Here is an 18,517-nt window from a genome sequence, read left to right on the forward strand (position 1 = left end):
TATAAGACGGAAGTCCTGGGTTCGATCCCCGGTTGCGGGCTGGTCCAATTGAGGTTTTCCTGGTCCTGGTCTATCTGGTAGGTTTCGACCGTGGCGGGGCGGTAAGGTGGTAACTACACCCTACTAGTAGAAACGTACCGCCAACGATTTTCGACGTGTAGAAATGAAATTGGGTGTGGGTTTTCATCCTACGCCTAACAAGTTAGTATAAGGTATAAGCACGTATATGTGTCTAAGTGCAATCTAAGATGAATGCGGACTAACTTATTAGGCACAAGTTAGTCTGCTTCCATCTTAGATTGCATCATCACTTTTTAGTGAGATTGCAGTAGGTACTTGTAAAGAATAAAAAAAACTCTCATAAAGATATAAATGATGATAAGTAATTGATAATCTTCTTTCTTCTACCCTCTATAAGTTTTAAAGCTTCGCAACGAATTCGCTCTTACTGGACAAGTTTCATTATTAGGTAAATAAAACATTGCGTAAGTACATAATAGAAACATTTATTTACAAGTTATATTAATCATTAAACAAATTGTCTACAGTACACACATTAGATTGTGATTGCACATTATCTATCTTGATAGTAAGTACACAAGGAGTCATCGCGTATTTGCACGTGTTACATGCATGTATTACATGGAAAATAACGTTTAAATAAATATTTTTTGTTGAGTCAAAGTAGGAAGATAGTCATTTTTAACTGTCACTAAAGGCAATTATCTAGAAAATTACTTATTTTGTAGCTTATTTATTTAGCTATATTTAGGCAATGTTCCTAATTGTTCTAGGGTACCTACCTACCTAAATATGGGTAGTTTCTGCGTTATCAAAAACTACAACGTCCCTTAAAAAGAGCTACAATCCATATAGGTAAAAATAAGTGATATTTAATTAGTTTGATAAAGAAAACTCTCAATTAATCTGCAAGACGTTTAAAAATATGCATACAAAATCGTTTTTTTTATTTTAGAATAATTTGTACCTTTAAATAAAAATCCATTCCTAAAATATTTACCTACAGATAGGTACGATTATGAGACGAACGGCTGGACCGATATTGATAGAATTATTGAAACTCTTGAATTGGGGAATACAATTAATGTCGTCAACTTCAGACTCCTCCGAGGTCTAGGAAATTTTCATGCTGGTAAAAAATGTCATTGTTAACTTATTATTATCATATAATCAAGTAAGTATATAGATATGATCATAACTAGGTAGACATAATATTTTTATTTTCTATTAAAATTAAGCATCTATCTAAAATATCTATAAAATATTCTAAGTAGGCTTATGAATGAATACAAAGATATTTTCTTAACTTAATCTAAGTGACATAAACGACAAAATTCGAAACCTCAACCCTTCAAAGCGCAACATCATTTATGCTTTCTGGAACTAGAAAGTTTGCGCCTAAGATGCTTTAAATATTTATTTACATACTAATTAAAATCTCTATTAAACCGAATAATTCCATCGTTTCTTTTCCAAACCTCAAATGGCACAAAAAATTTTGGTTGCAACAAAAGCTCTATCGTGTAATCTAGTCTTACAGTCTGAATTGGGCCTTGTATAGGTAGTAGGTGGGTAGTTAATTTATTGCTGACTTGTAAAAGAGTTTTATTCCGTATCGTAAATAATCATATTCATTCCTCTGAAAAAAATCGTACAGTTTTTGCCTAATGAATTTACAGCAATTCTTCCGAGTTATTTCAACCTTTTCGCTGCGTTGCCATACAACCTGTCTCGGCAGTAGTCCTATTCAAATTAAGGATTAACATTCACAGTTAGTTGATTATCTGGCGTTGGTTATCTAGTGTCTCCTTGGCTTAGCGTTTCGAAGATGTGTTTGTACCAGAACTCGACAGCTTTCCCCCAAGCGGCTAGCGTCGCTCCTTCGAGTTTTAAGACTTCAATGAACATCTTTACTAACACGTCCTTTAAATCCTGTTGAAAGATCAAATCAAATTCATTATGTAGGTATAAATAAATCAAGAATATAAGAATATGTACCTAGGAATACGTAATAAGTAAGTAATCTTATAAAGTACTAGCTGACGTCTCGCGGTTCATCCGCGTGGTTCCCGTTCCCGTATAAATACGGGGATAATATATAGCCTATAGCCTTTCTCGATAAATGGGCTATCTAACGCTGAAAGAATTTTTCCAATCGGACCAGTAGTTCCTGAGATTAGCGCGTTCAATCAGACAAACAAACAAACAAACAAACTCTTTAGCTTTATAATATTAGTATAGATTATTATGATTACTGGCTAAGTATTTAAGTAAGATTTTTGATGTAACGACTGGTTTCGGGCTGACGACTACGACGAAAATATACAGGTTCCGTGTTAAGAACAGAACACTGAATAGGGTTGCCAGGTCGCCAAACAAACTAGTAGGACAGATCAGCCAGTTTGGTCAGACATTTGAGTAAAAAAGACCGGTAAACCTACATTAGTGTGTACTTAGATCTTATTTAGGTAGGTACCTGCGACATAAAATGTTTGTATGGGTAATTAAGCTTTTTATTATGATAAATATTGTATTCGACAAGATTTATAGCTATAGTAATATTAAAAGTGGTTAATTGATCTAACGAAATAAAAATAAAATCGAAAGCTAAATTAATCTAAGCACTTTATATTCATCGGTTCAATAAAGTCATCAGTCAAAATTAAATTGTATTAAGCCTAACAAAGACCGGACAAGCTGGACATGCAATCAAAAAGACTATCTATGTCCGGCTTTCTTCAGACGCCTGACAACCAGCATTGGCTGGTGGGAGGCTGGACACCCTTTTGGCAAAGACGTACCGCCAAGTGATTTAGCGTTCCGGTACGATGTCGTGTAGAAATCGAAAGGTGTGTGGATTTTCATCTCCTAACAAGTTCGCTTCCATCTTAGACTGCATCGTCACTTACACCAGGTGAGATTGTAGTCAAGGGCTAACTTGTAAAGAATAAAAAAAAGAAAACTTAACCCTAAGTTAATAAACCTAATTTACTCCGTTCGAGTTAATAAGGTTTAAACTTTAGCCTAAACCACAGAAAACATACAAATGATGTCGAAAGAAGGCCTCACGATATACTATAACTTTGTAGTTAGTAAGAAAAGTTTTAACTGTTTGTGTTTGAACAGAAAGATTACTCAACATAAGCACCTATGCGTGATTATACCGCATTAATTACAATATAATGGCTTTCCGTGTTGTTAAATTAATTGAATGTTTCAATTAAGTAGATTAATAAAATTGAAATCCTTTACGTACGTAATATAGTTCAGTAAATATGTGTAAATCAGATACCTAAGGTTAGGTTAGTTGAGTTATTTTCCTCTTTCCGTGCGATTCTCCTAACTTAGTTTTCAAAAATTTAAGACTTCACGTTAACTTTCTTACTTGCGTTAATTTATTTTAAGGTTATATATCATTAATCAGCCTATTTGACTATTTTTACGGCCTACTATTTCAGGCCTACTTTTTTATAGGAGGAGAGCTTAGGCCCAGCACGCTGCTCTAACGCGGGTTGGCGGCCTTAGGCTGATAATGTTTGACTTACAATCTACGAGTATACCGACGTCTTAATGTTTTCTAAATTTCTCTAAAGGACATTGGCGTAACTATATCCCAACTCAGATATAAAATTTTTACTGCAAATTGCTTAAAAAAAATAAAAGCTCAGTATTTCAAAGCTCGACTCAGGATTTGAGTCGAGTGGTCGTGATTCGATTTCCGCCCGCTTGGGTATTGTCGTACCCACTCCTAGCACAGTCTTTTTCCTACTACTTGTAGGGGAATGGGTTATGACAGATATACTTACAAAATTAGGCAGTTAAGGTATGTAGAGTCACTGAATTTTCTTTTAAAAAAACTTACATAAAAATGTTCCCGTTGTATTTTCCTCTTTCCGTGCGATTCTCCTAACTTGTTCATCATGGCTGCCACCATTTCGGGCTGGTTGAGGTTGTTGACTGCCAGGTTCAGCGAGCTCATCAGGTTGATGACGTGCGCTTTGAACTGCGGGTTGTCGGCGTACTCGTGCTCGGAGGCTTTGCGGACCATTTTGAAGAACTCTTTCGTTTCTGGATATGCTCGAAACAATCTGCAAACCGGTAGTAGTTTTTTGTGATAACCACAGTTTAATGAATAATAGGCAGATAGAGTGCACGGAACACGGCAGTGATGCAAACATTCCAAATACAAATTCAAAAACGAATTCTCTAGTCAGCAGGATACGAAGCGTCGCATCAGTAATTTCCAATATTATTCAAACTGTACACAAAAACAAAAGAAAGAAATGCATTTATTATGCAAATATTTAAGATGATTCGAAAAATTAAAATTTTATTTCATAAATGTAAGGTAAACTATGAAAACAATTTTCTAAATAGCAACACTATGCGGATATCATGAGATGCACGCGGGACTTTCGTTCCCATTGTGCGTTTTATGGGTATGGTTATGGTTTCACCGCGTGGCTTGTAAAGACTCATTCTGAATCATTCTCTATTCTGTGGTGATAATCATAAAGTTTGGTAATGATTTTTGTGATACTATGAAGTTTGGTTTTGGTTTTTGTGATACGGATAACCATGAAATTTGTCAAGAAGCTTGTTATAAGCTCATCATAATAATTATATTAATGCCAAAACTTTGATGCTGTCATTACCAACTATGAATGCCTGTATGAGCATCGTGATGACTTGCTTTTTGATTATTTGACTTTGGTTTTTTTCATAATCAGTAGAGCTTTTTTTCAAGATCTTTCAACAATTCTTCCATATCCTATATAACAGGGATGATGACAGTTTTTAAAATTGTATATAATTAAGAGTACGCTAATAGTAAAGCAATTTTGTAAAAGTAACAGGGTATCTGCGATCATAAATTTCGGAGCTACAGGGATTTAAAGGGTCAGATTTGCGGCGCTGCCGCGGATCCCTGAAAAACGCCCAATACAAAATGGCACGAACTAATGACGTCGTAAGTAATTAATGATCGTTAAATTTTTATGGGCGTTTAAACAAAATTACTAACATCTTTGTTATTTCTGCGTTTATATTTATAGTTTATTTATTAAAAAATGTCACATTGAATGTAAGGAAGAATGTATGAATTTTCATCTAATTACGATAAAATATTTTTAGTAGATTTTGAAATTTTATAATCTTATTTATTTTGTAAATATCCAGTCAATCTTTACTTTTTATGTATAAATTAGTTAACATTGACCTTATTTACGCGAATGTATTATAAAAATCAATATATTCAAACCTAGTCATCATCCCCACTATGGAGTCTATAAATCGCTAGTGTAAAGAAGAGTAAATGCCCACTGTCATTCGATACATCACCTTTTCAACAATTCAGTTCCATTAGCGACGGAGTTGGCATACACCGGTGCCCAGGACTGCTGCACGGCATACACCTCTCTCCTCGTCAGGCCCGTCAGAGGATTGACCGCGTCAGGGTCGCCGCCCCACCAGAAGTACGTTAACCAGCTGCCCATCGCCACCTGGGTACAAGAAACATTCATTATCAGCCTATTTTCAACGGCCCAGTAGACCTTCATTGCAACCGACGACATATTTTCTGACGACAAAATGACGAACCGGAAATATAGCTTTCTTTTTACCTGACTACGGCGTAGCCAAAAGTAAGGGTAATGATTTTGGCAGTCTATGTAAACCTATCCTACTTCCTACTAATATTATAAACGCGAAAGTTTGTATGGATGTTTGGGTGTTTGTTAATTTTTAACGGCGCAACTACTGAACCGATCTGAAATTTGGAATGAAAATAGATTTTACTCTGGATTAACACATACTTTTCATCCTGGAAATATCTAAAACTATAACCCTACTACGTAAAAAAAGTCTAAAAAGAACGAAACAAGAAAACATTTTAGATATAGGTACACAGACAAATGCAAGCTAGATACAAAAATGGTCACGGAGAGTCACGTGGTCACCTCCATAAACTTAATCCTGTTTTTGCAGAATAAACAAAGAAAGATATTTAAAATCAAGAGGTAACCTCGTCGGACAATTTTCACATATTTGTTATCGGATTAAAATAGTACATTTTTGAGTTAAAGAACGGTAAATAGAGTACTTGTTTATGCCTTATTTATCCAGTCTTATCGGTGAAGTTCTTGTTAAGTAGCACAAGCTGCTATTGTAGAAGGAGCTTCGCAAATAAGTCGCTGATAAGCGTCATCAAATAAGATTACGGGACGCTCTTCTAGGAATTTTGTGACGGCGATTGTGATTTTGAAATTATTTGCTCACTCCTTGTTTACTCTTGTTCATAACTTTTATGAATTCTCACCACTTTTAAGTATTTCACTTATATCTACTTAACTAGCTTTGTGCAGCATAATGCAGTACCTTATTTACTACCAGTGCCAATGTAGGTACTTAATTTTGTATGCTTAGTTATGGTTTAATGTTGCTACCATCTTTGCCCCTTTTTAAAGAAAACTTAGATTATAATTACTCCATCATTTACTGCAAAATGTTTTATGCTAAATGGACCTAACACATAATAGGAAAATGTGACATAGACAAGTGACATGTGACAAGATATACAGATCTCCAAAATAGCTTAAAATATTCGTATGTTTGTTGAAGCATCACTGAAAAATTTTAAATGGACCGATTTTCATAAGATTTCGCCGGTAGAATCTAGTCTTAGGCTTAGGCTCTGTTGTAATGTGGCTTATTTTATCTACCTATAAAAATCATTTCCTTTATAACTTATAATATGACATAATGCTCTTAATAAATGGTTCTTTTCAAAGCAATCACTTCTGCTTCCGATTAAACTATGTACAATATTGGTGTAATTGTGAAAGTTTGGTAACAATATCAATTATCATTGATAATACCGAGGATACTCTCATGATATTACATGCCACTACATTGGCAGGTGGTGGTCAGGTGATAATATACCAAAATATGAATTGGCTCAGTGATAACCATAAAGATTTTCCATAAAAGCTCATTTTAAGTGCTTAGATTCCCTATGTGTATGCTTTTTATTAAGTTTTATCCCGCGTTAAACTCTACCCTACTTCTACCCTACACCTACTCTACCATACCCCTACCCTACTCTTACCTTAACTCTAACCTACCCTTATCCTACACCTACCCTAAGTATCTTATGTGTCTCCCGATTCTAAACTACCTCTCTACTAATTTTCAGCCAAATCGGAGCATCTCTATGTAGGTGTATACTAAATAGTTAAAAATAAATAAGTTCGTGTATTAAAGCAAGAACTAAAGACAATACCTTTCGGCCCAGCTTCACTCTTTTCAGCACCACAAAAGCGGATAGCAACACAAACGAAGAGCACAGGTAGGTAAGCATTATTTTTGTTAACAGAACCTTTCTCAACCGTTTAACGTAAACAACTGATGCATATTCAATTTTGAGTTTGCTTTTTGTAATCACCCTTATCGGGATGGGCCTTTGTTTAGCTGTCTTTCAAGGAATAATAATTTGCAAATAATTCGTTTGATATCTCGGAAACGGGCGGGTAACTGGAAATTACGTACCTGTCTTGTAAACGTACTGATGTTAATAGAATTAGAGGCTGTGATGGCCAGACGTACCTTACTTTATAAAGGCTCAAAGTACTGTCAAAACTTCATATTTGGCTACTAAATCTAAATTTAAGCAGTGCCGGATTTAGGTAACTTGATGCCCCAAGCATCTTCATACCCTGTTTTTTAAAGAATGAATTAAAAAAATGTTTAAACGTGCCGTAGAATAATATAATATCAATCAACGTCAATTTAAAACGCGGTGATTGAGTCCAAACTCCAAAATGGGTTACTAAATCTATGCAGTGCCGGATTAAAGTAACTTAAAGCCCCAAGCATGTTCCCCTGTTTTTGTAAAGAATTGAATTAAGAAGAATACGCGTACATACTTTAGTTATCAAAAATACACAATATGTATAATTAGGTACATACTTGGACTTTGCAAGAGGTGATTGTAGATAAACAATTTGTTGACTCAACGGAAAAGTAAGAAAAAATATTGTTTTTTTTAAACCAGGGGCTGACATGTTTTTGTCAAATATTTTTTCCTTAGCTTTATGTAAAGCAGTTTTTGAAAGATTTTAGAATTAAAACAATGACCTCCTTCTGCCGAAGTCGGCTATAAATAGTAACCTACTAACCTGACTATTTCATCTTAATAATTTTTAACACAATCTATTGTGTTGTTACAGGATTATTTTTAAATGACCTCGTATCTCAAGCGCGATGAAGTGAAAATAAAAAATAATACATTTATGGCGAATGTTCTACACATAATGTAAACGTGCTCTCTGTTAATCAATAGTTTGTCGTGGACAAACAACTAATATTTGGTACGCAAATAACGCCGACCAGACTGTTTGCGAATGGAACGTAGCGCCAATTACGAGTTTCATTTTGAACATTTCATTATTACCTGTGATGTTCACCAAAGTTCATAAAACAGCTTCATATTAGAAAGTATGAAATGTGTGTATTTTATTTGAATCCACAGAAAAACATGTACTAGCGCCGAAGAGTCCATACAGGCCGATTCCCGACGGGTTGCCTTTTAAAAATCCATACATTACATATTCTTAATTATTATGAATGTATAATTGTATGATACATCAGAGTTTGTATATTTTTTTTGCTTTCATCGAAATTCTATCCTTCGCCATTGATATGTACCTATTATAAACGCGAAAGTTTGTATGGATGTTTGTTGCTCTTTCACGCAAAAACTACTGAATTAATTTGGCTGAAATTTTAAAGGGAGATAGACATTGGATTCACACATAATATACCTATAATATACTAGTAATATATTGTGCATATGTTTTCTCTGGGAGTACTTACTATTTTTTATTCTGAAAAACTCATGTTTCCCACAGGATTTATGAAAAACGTATTTTACGTAGTCGAAGTCAGGAAATTATTATGTTTAAAGAATGTTTTTAAATCTTTTAAATTATACATATAAAATAAAAAAAAAAAAAATATATTTATTTCAGGCCTTGACCCATAGTTGTTAGTGTACAAAAAAAAAGACAATAGCTTAAATTATATGTTAGTAAAGTAAATACAGACCAAAAAAATAAAAAATAAAAAAAAGAGAAATAATAACACTACATATTTAGGTATAATACTTACTTAAGATATCTGCCCCTACATACTGACACACCGGGCACACAGGTATGTGTGTGTATCCAGTGCCTCAGTATGGGACAGTCATACTTTTATTTACATATATTCCTCTCCAATTTGTTAGAAATCGAATTCATGGCGTCTCGGTGTCTAGTCCGGCCCCTTTACCTGCAGTGGCGAAGAATGAAATTTAGATGAATATAAGATAAGATAAGATAAAGATAAATATACTTTATTTGCACACCACAAAGACAAAAACAAGTGAAATAAAAAACAAATTAGGAAGAGATCAGCATACAAAAGGCGGCCTTATCGCTAAGTAGCGATTTCTTCCAGGCAACCTTCGGTTTAGGAAAACTTAAGGACATCAGCAGGTGGCGTAAAACAAAAATAACCATATTATTAGTAATACACATACATACAAATAATTTACATCCTAATACATAAACAATATTACACAAATACCTACAATAATGAATAAAATACATATCAAAATATACTAATAAATACCTTATATTGAAAAGAAATAATATATACAGATCGTCTTTACTGCACCAGATAATGAGTCTTTACGGCATTTTTAAAAATGTCCAGTGTCTTTGATTGCCGTATGTTTAAAGGGAGAGCATTCCATAACTTAACGGCTTGCACAACGAAAGAATGTTTATAAAATTTCGTCTTATGCACGGGTAAACATAGAGTTAGTAATCGACATTATCAGTTCAGACTGCACTCCCTGAAACGTAAATTTCTCCTTCAGATACACAGGAGATTTTGGATTAAACAACACACAGTATAAAAGTGAAAGTACATGCAGATCCCGGCGACGAAATAAGCCGTCCCAAAGAAAAGAAAATTAATATAGCGTGATACAAACTCCGGTTTCTCTATCTACATACAGTACACAATGAATATGCAATATTCATGGATTTTTAAAGGTAGCCGGGCGGGAATTGGCTTGCATGAACTCTTCGCCGCTGCTAGCTTTTTTTTTAAATAATAATATTCCCATTCCCCTCCAACTAGTTAGGAAAGACTGCTAGGAGTGGGTACGACAATAGACCAACGGAGCAGGAATCGAACCCAACAAACCTTCGGTGATGAGGCCAACAGCCGTTGAGCTATTGAGGCTTTATATACATAGCTACATCAATGACTCCAAAATCTTAAGGTCAACAGTCGCTGCTATGACAATATTATGGTTTCTGATAATACCTACTGCCAAATATTGGCTCAAAAGCTTTAAACTGTATTACTTGTCTAATGTTTTATATTTGAACATATTTCACGTGATTTCTGCAACATGTGACCGCGAATTTTTCTTAAGTATTATTATTTCGAGTATGTACTTATATTTATTTACCTACTTATAATATTAGGTTAAAGAAGAACGCCCTGCAATATGTGGCATAACCTAGAAAAAGGCCCTAACTCAGCATTTTGCTACATACTTTCTATCCAAAAAAAAGTATGCAGCACTGATTTTCAATTAGGACCCAGTTCAGGTGCCGCCACGTACACAGTTCAACAACCTATGTAAACCAGCGACTTTTTAATAATGTTAACTATTATTAATTAACAACAAAATCAAAACTAAATAGGTAGATACATTGATTGATATATGTCGTATACATAAATTTAGTTTTAGACGGGTGTTTCTTGTAGGGCAAATTACAAAATACAACTTTTTGGAATGGTTTTTTGAAATGTTCTGACCGGATTAGAGCAATGCTGCTAGCATGGTCGTACATCTACGAGTATACTTCTATACTAATATTAGAGATAAAGTTTGTAGTATTGTCCCTACAATCTAATCTCTGGTAATCTCTGGATCTACAGAATCGATTTTGAAAATTCTTGTAGCACTAGAAAGCCACGTAATTTGCGAGTGTCATAGGCTATATTTTATCCTTGCATTCTCACGAGAACGGGAATTACGCGGGAGAAACCGCGGGGTGTCTGCTACCGAGCAATAAACCTGACCTTAGAAGGTACTGATCCAAACGAATAATATAACTAAAATGAGAATTAATGGCCGCGTATCCCACAAGAGTACCTACATGACACCTATCTAGTAATGCGGGTCACGCGTTAACGAAATTGAGTCGCCGTAATTGCGTTAACCCATTTAACGAGGCGGCACCTTTCATAGCGTAACGACAAGCTTACCAATAAATATAGGGAAACACATGTCCCTGTTATGTAGTTTCTATACTTGCGCGATGGTTATCTTAATGATGTGTCTTTTAGGGAAGACCCGTTTAAATAATGAATTGCTCAGAGTACAATAGGGAACTTAAGCTTACTTTTCATAATAACTATACAAATCATGCCCACGTGGTGCCAAGAATTCATTATTAACCCATATTCGGCTCACTGCTGAGCTAGAGTCTCCTCTCAGAATGAGAGGGGTTAGGCCTTAGTCCACCACGCTGGCTTAATGCGGGTTGGCAGGCTTCACACACGCATAGAATTAAGAAAGTTTTCTGGTGTGCAGGTTTTCTCATAATGTTTTTCCTTAACCGTTTAAGACACCTGATATTTAATTTGTTAAAATGCACACAACTGAAAAGTTAAATGTGCATGCCCCGGACTGAATTCGAATGTACACCCTCCGAAATCGAGGCAGAGGTCATATCCAATGGGCTCACGGCTCTGGAAAAAATACTGGCTGCAATTCCGCGTTGGAAGGCCAGGCTGATCCTTTGCGCAAAAAATAAGCCAGCCCTTTTGTCACCAGTCGAGGCAACTAGCCGCGGTCAAATAATTCGTTGATATTTTTTGACACACTGCTACTCCATGGCCCAAGGATCGGCAAAAGGTACAATTATGTATTTTTCAGGCACAGAGACAGTGTTAACTTTGTATTGTAATAAACGTAGGTCTAATAATATCGTAAAAAAGCAAAATAGATAGTTTAGTTTAACTTGCAGTTTTCAGTTTTACGCTAAATGTAATAATTTGTCAAAGTACCAACGCAAACATTGCTGTTGTTGAAAACAAATATTATGGCGCCGCCTCGACGTGTAGTTATATTTAACTAATAATAAAATGTCGACCGAAATATCTGTTCGGCCGTAACTATTGAACTACGGAACAAGGAATATGGAAATTTTACTTTGCAAGATTTTATTCACGTCAAAATTATTTAGCTTGTTTTTTTTTTTCTCAGAGCATGATGAAACATATTTTTGAAATATATAATAGGTAGGTTAATAAACAGATCCAGTGACCAGTGCTGCCTTCGGGGAAAAACCTTTAAAAAACTTTAAAAAACTCAACTTTCTGAATGCATAACTTGATATACTGTTTGAGTTGAGATGCGGTTCGAAGCTTGTCGAATTACATCTAAAGGAACGACTACCTATAAAAAAAAAATATTATTGTTTAATTGTCAAGAAAATAATATTCATGTATTATTTACTACCTGTTTTCTTTATAAATATCGGAAGAGTCCACAGGCAAGGTTTATTTATGAAATATCCTTGTCGTGCCAAATTCAACAAAGTTGTCCCAAAATGCATTGTAAAGTGGATGTATTGTATGTGTAACTTCCGGAGAGATTCTGAAATGTTGGATTTCATCCAACACCAATGCAATCGATAGGTACAACAGTTTCATGTTTAACTTGCTGTGCCTAGCGGTTTCACTTGCGTAGGTCCTACTTCTGTGAGAGCAGTTTAGCGCACATTCTACTCAGAGATGGTAGTAGTTAAGGTAACTTGATGCCTAGTGATGTAGCGTACCTTGGATACCCTGTATCAAAATTTGTTGGAGGGTGTCAAATGAAGGGTTTTTTTTGATCACTCTGATACCCTAAGCATTACGGCAAGACCTCCAAGACTGGTTCTACTTTTTAGTAGAATGTGTGTTAAACTGGCCTATAACCTGTCTGTGTGCCAAATTGTATCCTTTGTTTAGCTGGAAAGCAGTGATTGAGCAACAAACGTACCTGCCTAAAATAGTTGTAAATTTTTTGGAGAATTTCCATTTTTCTGTACAATTTTCATATTTTTGTGTTCTGTAATCTTTTACAAAATATTAAAAAAAGATAAATGAAATCGGTTAAGTCGAGCTTATGTTATATATTACTGCTATCATAGGCTCTCAATCACGAAAGCTTAGCGTTTGTGTGGAAAATCGTAATACTAAATAACTGCAGACTGATGGGTACTAGCTCTATATTTGCTTATGACAAAAAAAATACAACAGAACAGAACCTGCCATAGAGCCGTGATAGCCCAGTGGATATAACCTCAGCCTTCGATGCGAAGGGTGTAGGTTCCAATCCGGTCCGGGCATGCACCTTCAACTTTTCAGTTATGTGTACTTCACGAAATTAAATAATATGTGTGTGTGAAGGAAACCTGCATACCCAAGAATTTCCTTTATTCTCTACGAATGTAAAGCTTGCCAACCCGCATAGGGCCAGCGTGATGGACTTAAAGTAACCTTTTTCATTCTGAATAGAAACTCTTGCTTTTCAGTGAGCCGAATATGGGCTGTTAATGATGAAAAGATTATGAATGAAGAGGCCTGTGTAGAATAGAGGTGTCTATGATTATTCTAATTATTTCGCATCATTCAATAGCAAGAATTTTATTTTTCGAAGTATTTATTTTATTGTTATTTATTATTTATGTTGTATATATATATTATTAGTTGTAATATAATATGTAATACATATGTAAATTTTAATATTATTTTTACGTATAATATTAAAATTATTTATATATATAATTACATACAATGTATTGCACCTTCCCGCTCTTTCTTCGCAAGTTCTTTCGTCAGGGGTTGCCTGGTAGAGATTACTTTTAGTAATAAGGCCGCCTTTGCATGCTAAGTTAAGTATCTTTTTATTGTTTTAATTTATAATAATTGTATTTTTGTTTGCAATAAAGTATTTCTTCTTTTTCTTCTTCAAGAAGTGCCAACTGATATTTAAGATTTATAGTACGCTGAAAGTTTTTACCCCAATGGCAAGTTATTTTACGTAAAGTACGAAATTTTACCATCCACTCGGCCACTTCAACGCGAACTTGACCTAGATATTGACCTCATAAACGTTTACGAGGAAGTTCAGGCTCTTATTAAAGTCTGAGAGCACGGAAAAGTTCGTGGCCGGAAAATTTTCCGGTCACCATTTACAATTTGGAAGTTTTATTCAAATCGATGAAAAAGTTTCTAACACAAATCCTTTGAAAATTAGCTTGAAGAAAGTTTAGTTTGCAATGTTTTTGGGATTTTCTTTTCTTTTGAAAGGGACAACTTTTTTCAAAGGATATGAAGGTTTTAATGTATCTATGTGTTAATTGGTAGGTATATTAATCAATCGTATTCGGCTGAAAAATAAATTCACTGTTACTTAAACATATTCGTCTAAACACATATTTATGTATGTTTCTATATTATAGTGCTACCGAGTCGTGAGGTCATAATTTGTTTTTTTTTTTTTATTTACTTGTTCTAATCCGTCCATTATCTGCATTGGAGCTGTGTGGTGGGTCTGTGCTCCAAATCCCCTCTGATATTTAGTAGACCTGGCCTTGTAGTTTGTATTAGGTCTTCAAATTGGCTATATGTTATGGCCAGGCGACTCAGTAGATAACGCGATCAATATAGTGTTAGTTAAATTGTTTCGACTGAAAATAAATTGATGTTAGTGTTAACTGCTATTCAATCAAATTTAACGTGATGTAATGAAGCTAAAACGAACCTCATGTAGTATAATAATAGTTAAGTGTCAGCTTTAATTATATTAGAATACTCTTTAATCCCGTCCTTTCATTATTATAGCTGTAAAAATCGAGTAACTTCTCCCATTTTCCAAACATTTCCCTTCACTGCTCTCCTCCTATTGATCGTAGCGTGATGAAAAGTATACTATAACCTGCCCAGGAATATGAAGAATATTTGTACCAAATTTCGTTAAAATCCATCGAGTAGTTTTTGTTTCTACAACGAACTTACAGACAGACAAAAATTTTACTGATTGCATTTGTGGCTTCAGTATCGATCACCCCCGGATAGTTATTTTGGAAATATATTTCACGTACAGAATTGACTACAAATTTATAAGCATAGATGATAATTTTGACTAGTCTCAAAATCGAATATAAGAAGTGATGTAATAAAAAAACATTTTTCCAATATGCTTTGAAATGATTCTGCAAATAGCACCGCAGCAAAGTTGCGAGTAAACATTACAAACGAACAAAATTGTAAAATTTAATTACTGTTTTCGCCAGGAAAAACGGTTTATTTGTATTTGCAACACTCAATTTCACGCACCTGTGTATGCACTCAGTGTTATCGAATAGCGATAACACTAAAATTTATTTGTAACAAAGGATTGATAACGAAACAGCTATACCTAAGTATAATTTCAAGATGGAGGTATATTTTCAAGAGTTTTACAAACACGGCGGTAGAAAAGAGCTTAGCAATAGTACTTTCCTGAATGAGCATCGTTTTATGGAACTACCGATATAACTAACTATATTCAAATCTATAAGATTTGTCTGAAAGTGAGACTCATAAAACCTTTCGAATAAAACCGATTCTGTGACTACCTTATAGGCAAGTGCACATTAATCTTGAGCTCATTATCATGTAATTGTAGTCTTTTTTGTTATCGCCGTTTAGTGTTGGAAATAGTAGTCTGTGACGGATATGACGTCGCTCGATCTCGTGTTTGCTTTCAGTGTGCTCGTGGCGTTCGAGCCGTCCACATCTCTTGTTGTGTAATTCTTTATGGGTTACTTGGGATAGGCGGGGAGAGTGACTTGAGTGGAAAAGGGGAGTGTTTGTATACAGTCAAAGGATCCTTTAACCCTACTCACATCGTTCACAAGTACGTGACTCCACTCAAGGTCATTCTCTGCCATTCTAGGGTGTTATTTCGGTTACGGTTTGATTTGTTAATTAAGTTGTCCTGACAAGTGTTGTGAAACCTTTGTTTGACATTAGTTTTCTTATATTTGTAATCACTTTTGAGTCCTATAATATTTTTGCATTAAAAATACAAATTTAGACTACATATTTTACAAGTTGTATCACAAGTACTTCACAAAATCTCGTGAGAACTTAATGATTTTTGCGATTGTTCCATGCCAGTCTCCTAATTTCAATCTACCTCTGCACCAATTTTCGTCAAGATCGGTTCAGTATTTCAGCCGGAAATAGGTAACTAACTAACAAACTCACTTTCGCTTTTTTGTTATAATTTTATAATACTAATTTACTTTCATAGGTAGACTCGTAAGCGTTTCGGGCAGGTGTTAATTAAAAACATGTATAGGCACCCTTATGGTAGAAGAGACGCCCTTATGGCTCTTGGCATCTTTTTGTTAAATACCTCGAGGAGAGAGACTATACCTCTATAGTAGAGCATGTATAGTTGGGGTCAATCAAAAAATGTGATGTCGGTTACTATGCTACTACGGTACATACACTCAAGGATCACTGTCATTCTTTACAAGATTTTTTTTATTCTTTACAAGATAGCTCTTGACTACAATCTCACCTGATGGTAAGTGATGATGCAATCTAATTCGCACGGCTAACGAAACTGACAAAAATGGAAAATGGTAGTCGTCCTCATATCCGCATTGTATCTATTGGACACATCGGATCTAAGCATTCAATGTATAGAAAGTCTTACAAGAGCGTCCACTGATCCGCATCGTACAGATCGCACGAATGGGTCGAAAAATTTAAAATCCGTCTGATGCGATGCAGCCACTGAGTACAATGCGGATGTATGGACGCCTACCATTTTCCATTTAAGTCTTTACGTTGGGCTGGAATCTGACTCTGGTTTAATAAGTTTTGCCCCTAAATTTCACACTACTTGTCCAGTTGAGTCGATATGATAACGTCGAAATGTGTTAACTTGATGGTAGGGTTGGGTGTTAGGTTTATTTTCGTTACTTTCTACGGAAATAAGGAATTTCTTGATTCGGTCGCCGCGCTCAAAGCCCGCGATAAAAGCTATGCATAGCTTAATAAATTGTTTCACATGGGTATATGAAAAAGTTAAAGTAAAACAGTATATAAAGTAATATAGAAAAGATAAAGTGAAATAATAATGAATTTTATAATGGCTACTACTACCAATCTAAAATCAGCTCATTCAATTTGTAATTTCAATAATTTAATTCACAATTTTAACTCTCTTCTCAACCCTAATCTCATTAGTAGTATTTAGTAAGTTTAAAAAAAAATGTATCTACAATTAAACATAATACTATAACTATCATCTAAGTAATCGATACGTTATATAAGTAATCTTACACATTACCCTCAGTATTCTTTTTACGTGACACGCTGTATACCTTTTACATATGCGCCGTCTAATGTCACTTAATAGTGCGACCGATAATATTCCTCACACGTATTGTACACATAAACATCACATACTACGAAATTACTGCACTCATACCAAACACAACGTTGAGTTACTTAGAAAATAGTGCTTTGCGGTTGGTTTTTGACAAATTTTGCAATGTTTTATCGGGTTTTTGGGAAAGTTTTCGCGCGTGGCCGATGTGTGATCGGTCGGTTGGTCGGAGATCGGTCCGACACGTGTTCTGTGGGCGCAGTCGGTCCGGGCACTAAACTGTGGTCGGGACTCGGGTGTACGGTGTTTACGTCGCCCCGCCCGCCCTTCGTAGGGCGCGTACTCCACCGCCTAAGCACCGCTCCGCCGTAGTGTGGCTGCGATGGAATAGTTTATTAGAAACGCTACGTGAGCTGAAACTTAGTTTGTGTCATTTACATATTATGCTTGTTGCTAGGGAGGCTTTTTAGCCGACTTTAAAGAAGCTTTATATTTTTTTTATGCAGGTACAGGTAAGGCTCTGTATGTCTCATTAACAGATTTGAAAAAATAATGACATTTTTTTATTTACATCTGCTAGATTGTCTTGGTATTCCTATGTTATTTCACCTACTATGTTAACACGTACAATGAACATTATCTACATATTTTAAGAGGCGCAGTTTAACACCCTTCAGGTCGTCTCATTAACCGACTTCCAAAAAAGAAGATGTTCTACGTTCGGCTGTATGTTTTTTTCATGTATGTTCAGCGATATTTCCATCATTTGTAAACCGATTTTAAAAATTCTTTTTTTGTTTGGATGCGCATACTTTCGGGGTGGTCCCACTTTTTCATATCAGGGTCCTATAATGGCATCCTGGAGAAATCGAGGGGAATTTTCGAAAAACGATTTATCGAAAATTGAAACTAGTGCGTTGGTTAACTTTTTCGTCGAGTATTTTAAAGCACTACAATTTTATGAAGGTCTGGAGTCCGTATGACGATGGAGCC

General features: G+C 35.2%; 1 protein-coding gene across 3 annotated transcripts; it reads right to left on the reverse strand.

The window, feature by feature from the left end:
* Window positions 1–486: 486 nt before the first annotated feature.
* LOC112048123 (hemoglobin-3-like) lies at window positions 487–17,786 on the reverse strand. 3 transcript variants are annotated; one of them, XM_024085510.2, is made up of 4 exons: window positions 17,520–17,786; window positions 5,362–5,522; window positions 3,884–4,109; window positions 487–1,953 (listed from the first exon to the last, which is right to left on the reverse strand). In XM_024085510.2, exons 2-4 carry the CDS (start codon window positions 5,514–5,516, stop codon window positions 1,816–1,818), a joined length of 519 nt encoding a protein of 172 aa, XP_023941278.1. In that variant the 5' UTR covers window positions 5,517–5,522; window positions 17,520–17,786; the 3' UTR covers window positions 487–1,815. The 3 variants fall into 3 exon arrangements, with proteins under 3 accessions (XP_023941278.1, XP_023941279.1, XP_023941277.1); XM_024085511.2 differs by having other exon boundaries at window positions 17,486–17,786; XM_024085509.2 differs by lacking the exon at window positions 17,520–17,786 and adding an exon at window positions 7,301–7,446.
* Window positions 17,787–18,517: the final 731 nt, after the last annotated feature.

Source organism: Bicyclus anynana, chromosome 11 (assembly GCF_947172395.1).
Source record: "Bicyclus anynana chromosome 11, ilBicAnyn1.1, whole genome shotgun sequence".
Classification (NCBI taxonomy): Eukaryota; Metazoa; Arthropoda; class Insecta; order Lepidoptera; family Nymphalidae; genus Bicyclus; species Bicyclus anynana.

Coding starts and splice junctions, on each gene's coding strand:
- LOC112048123 (XM_024085509.2), bottom strand. CDS start 7,378: ATGCTTACCTACCTGTGCTCTTCGTTTGTGTTGCTATCCGCTTTTGTG. Junction 4,110..5,361: donor GGAACTGAATTGTTGAAAAG/GTGATGTATCGA, acceptor ACCGGTTTGCAG/ATTGTTTCGAGCATATCCAG. Junction 1,954..3,883: donor TACAACGGGAACATTTTTAT/GTAAGTTTTTTT, acceptor ATCTTTCAACAG/GATTTAAAGGACGTGTTAGT.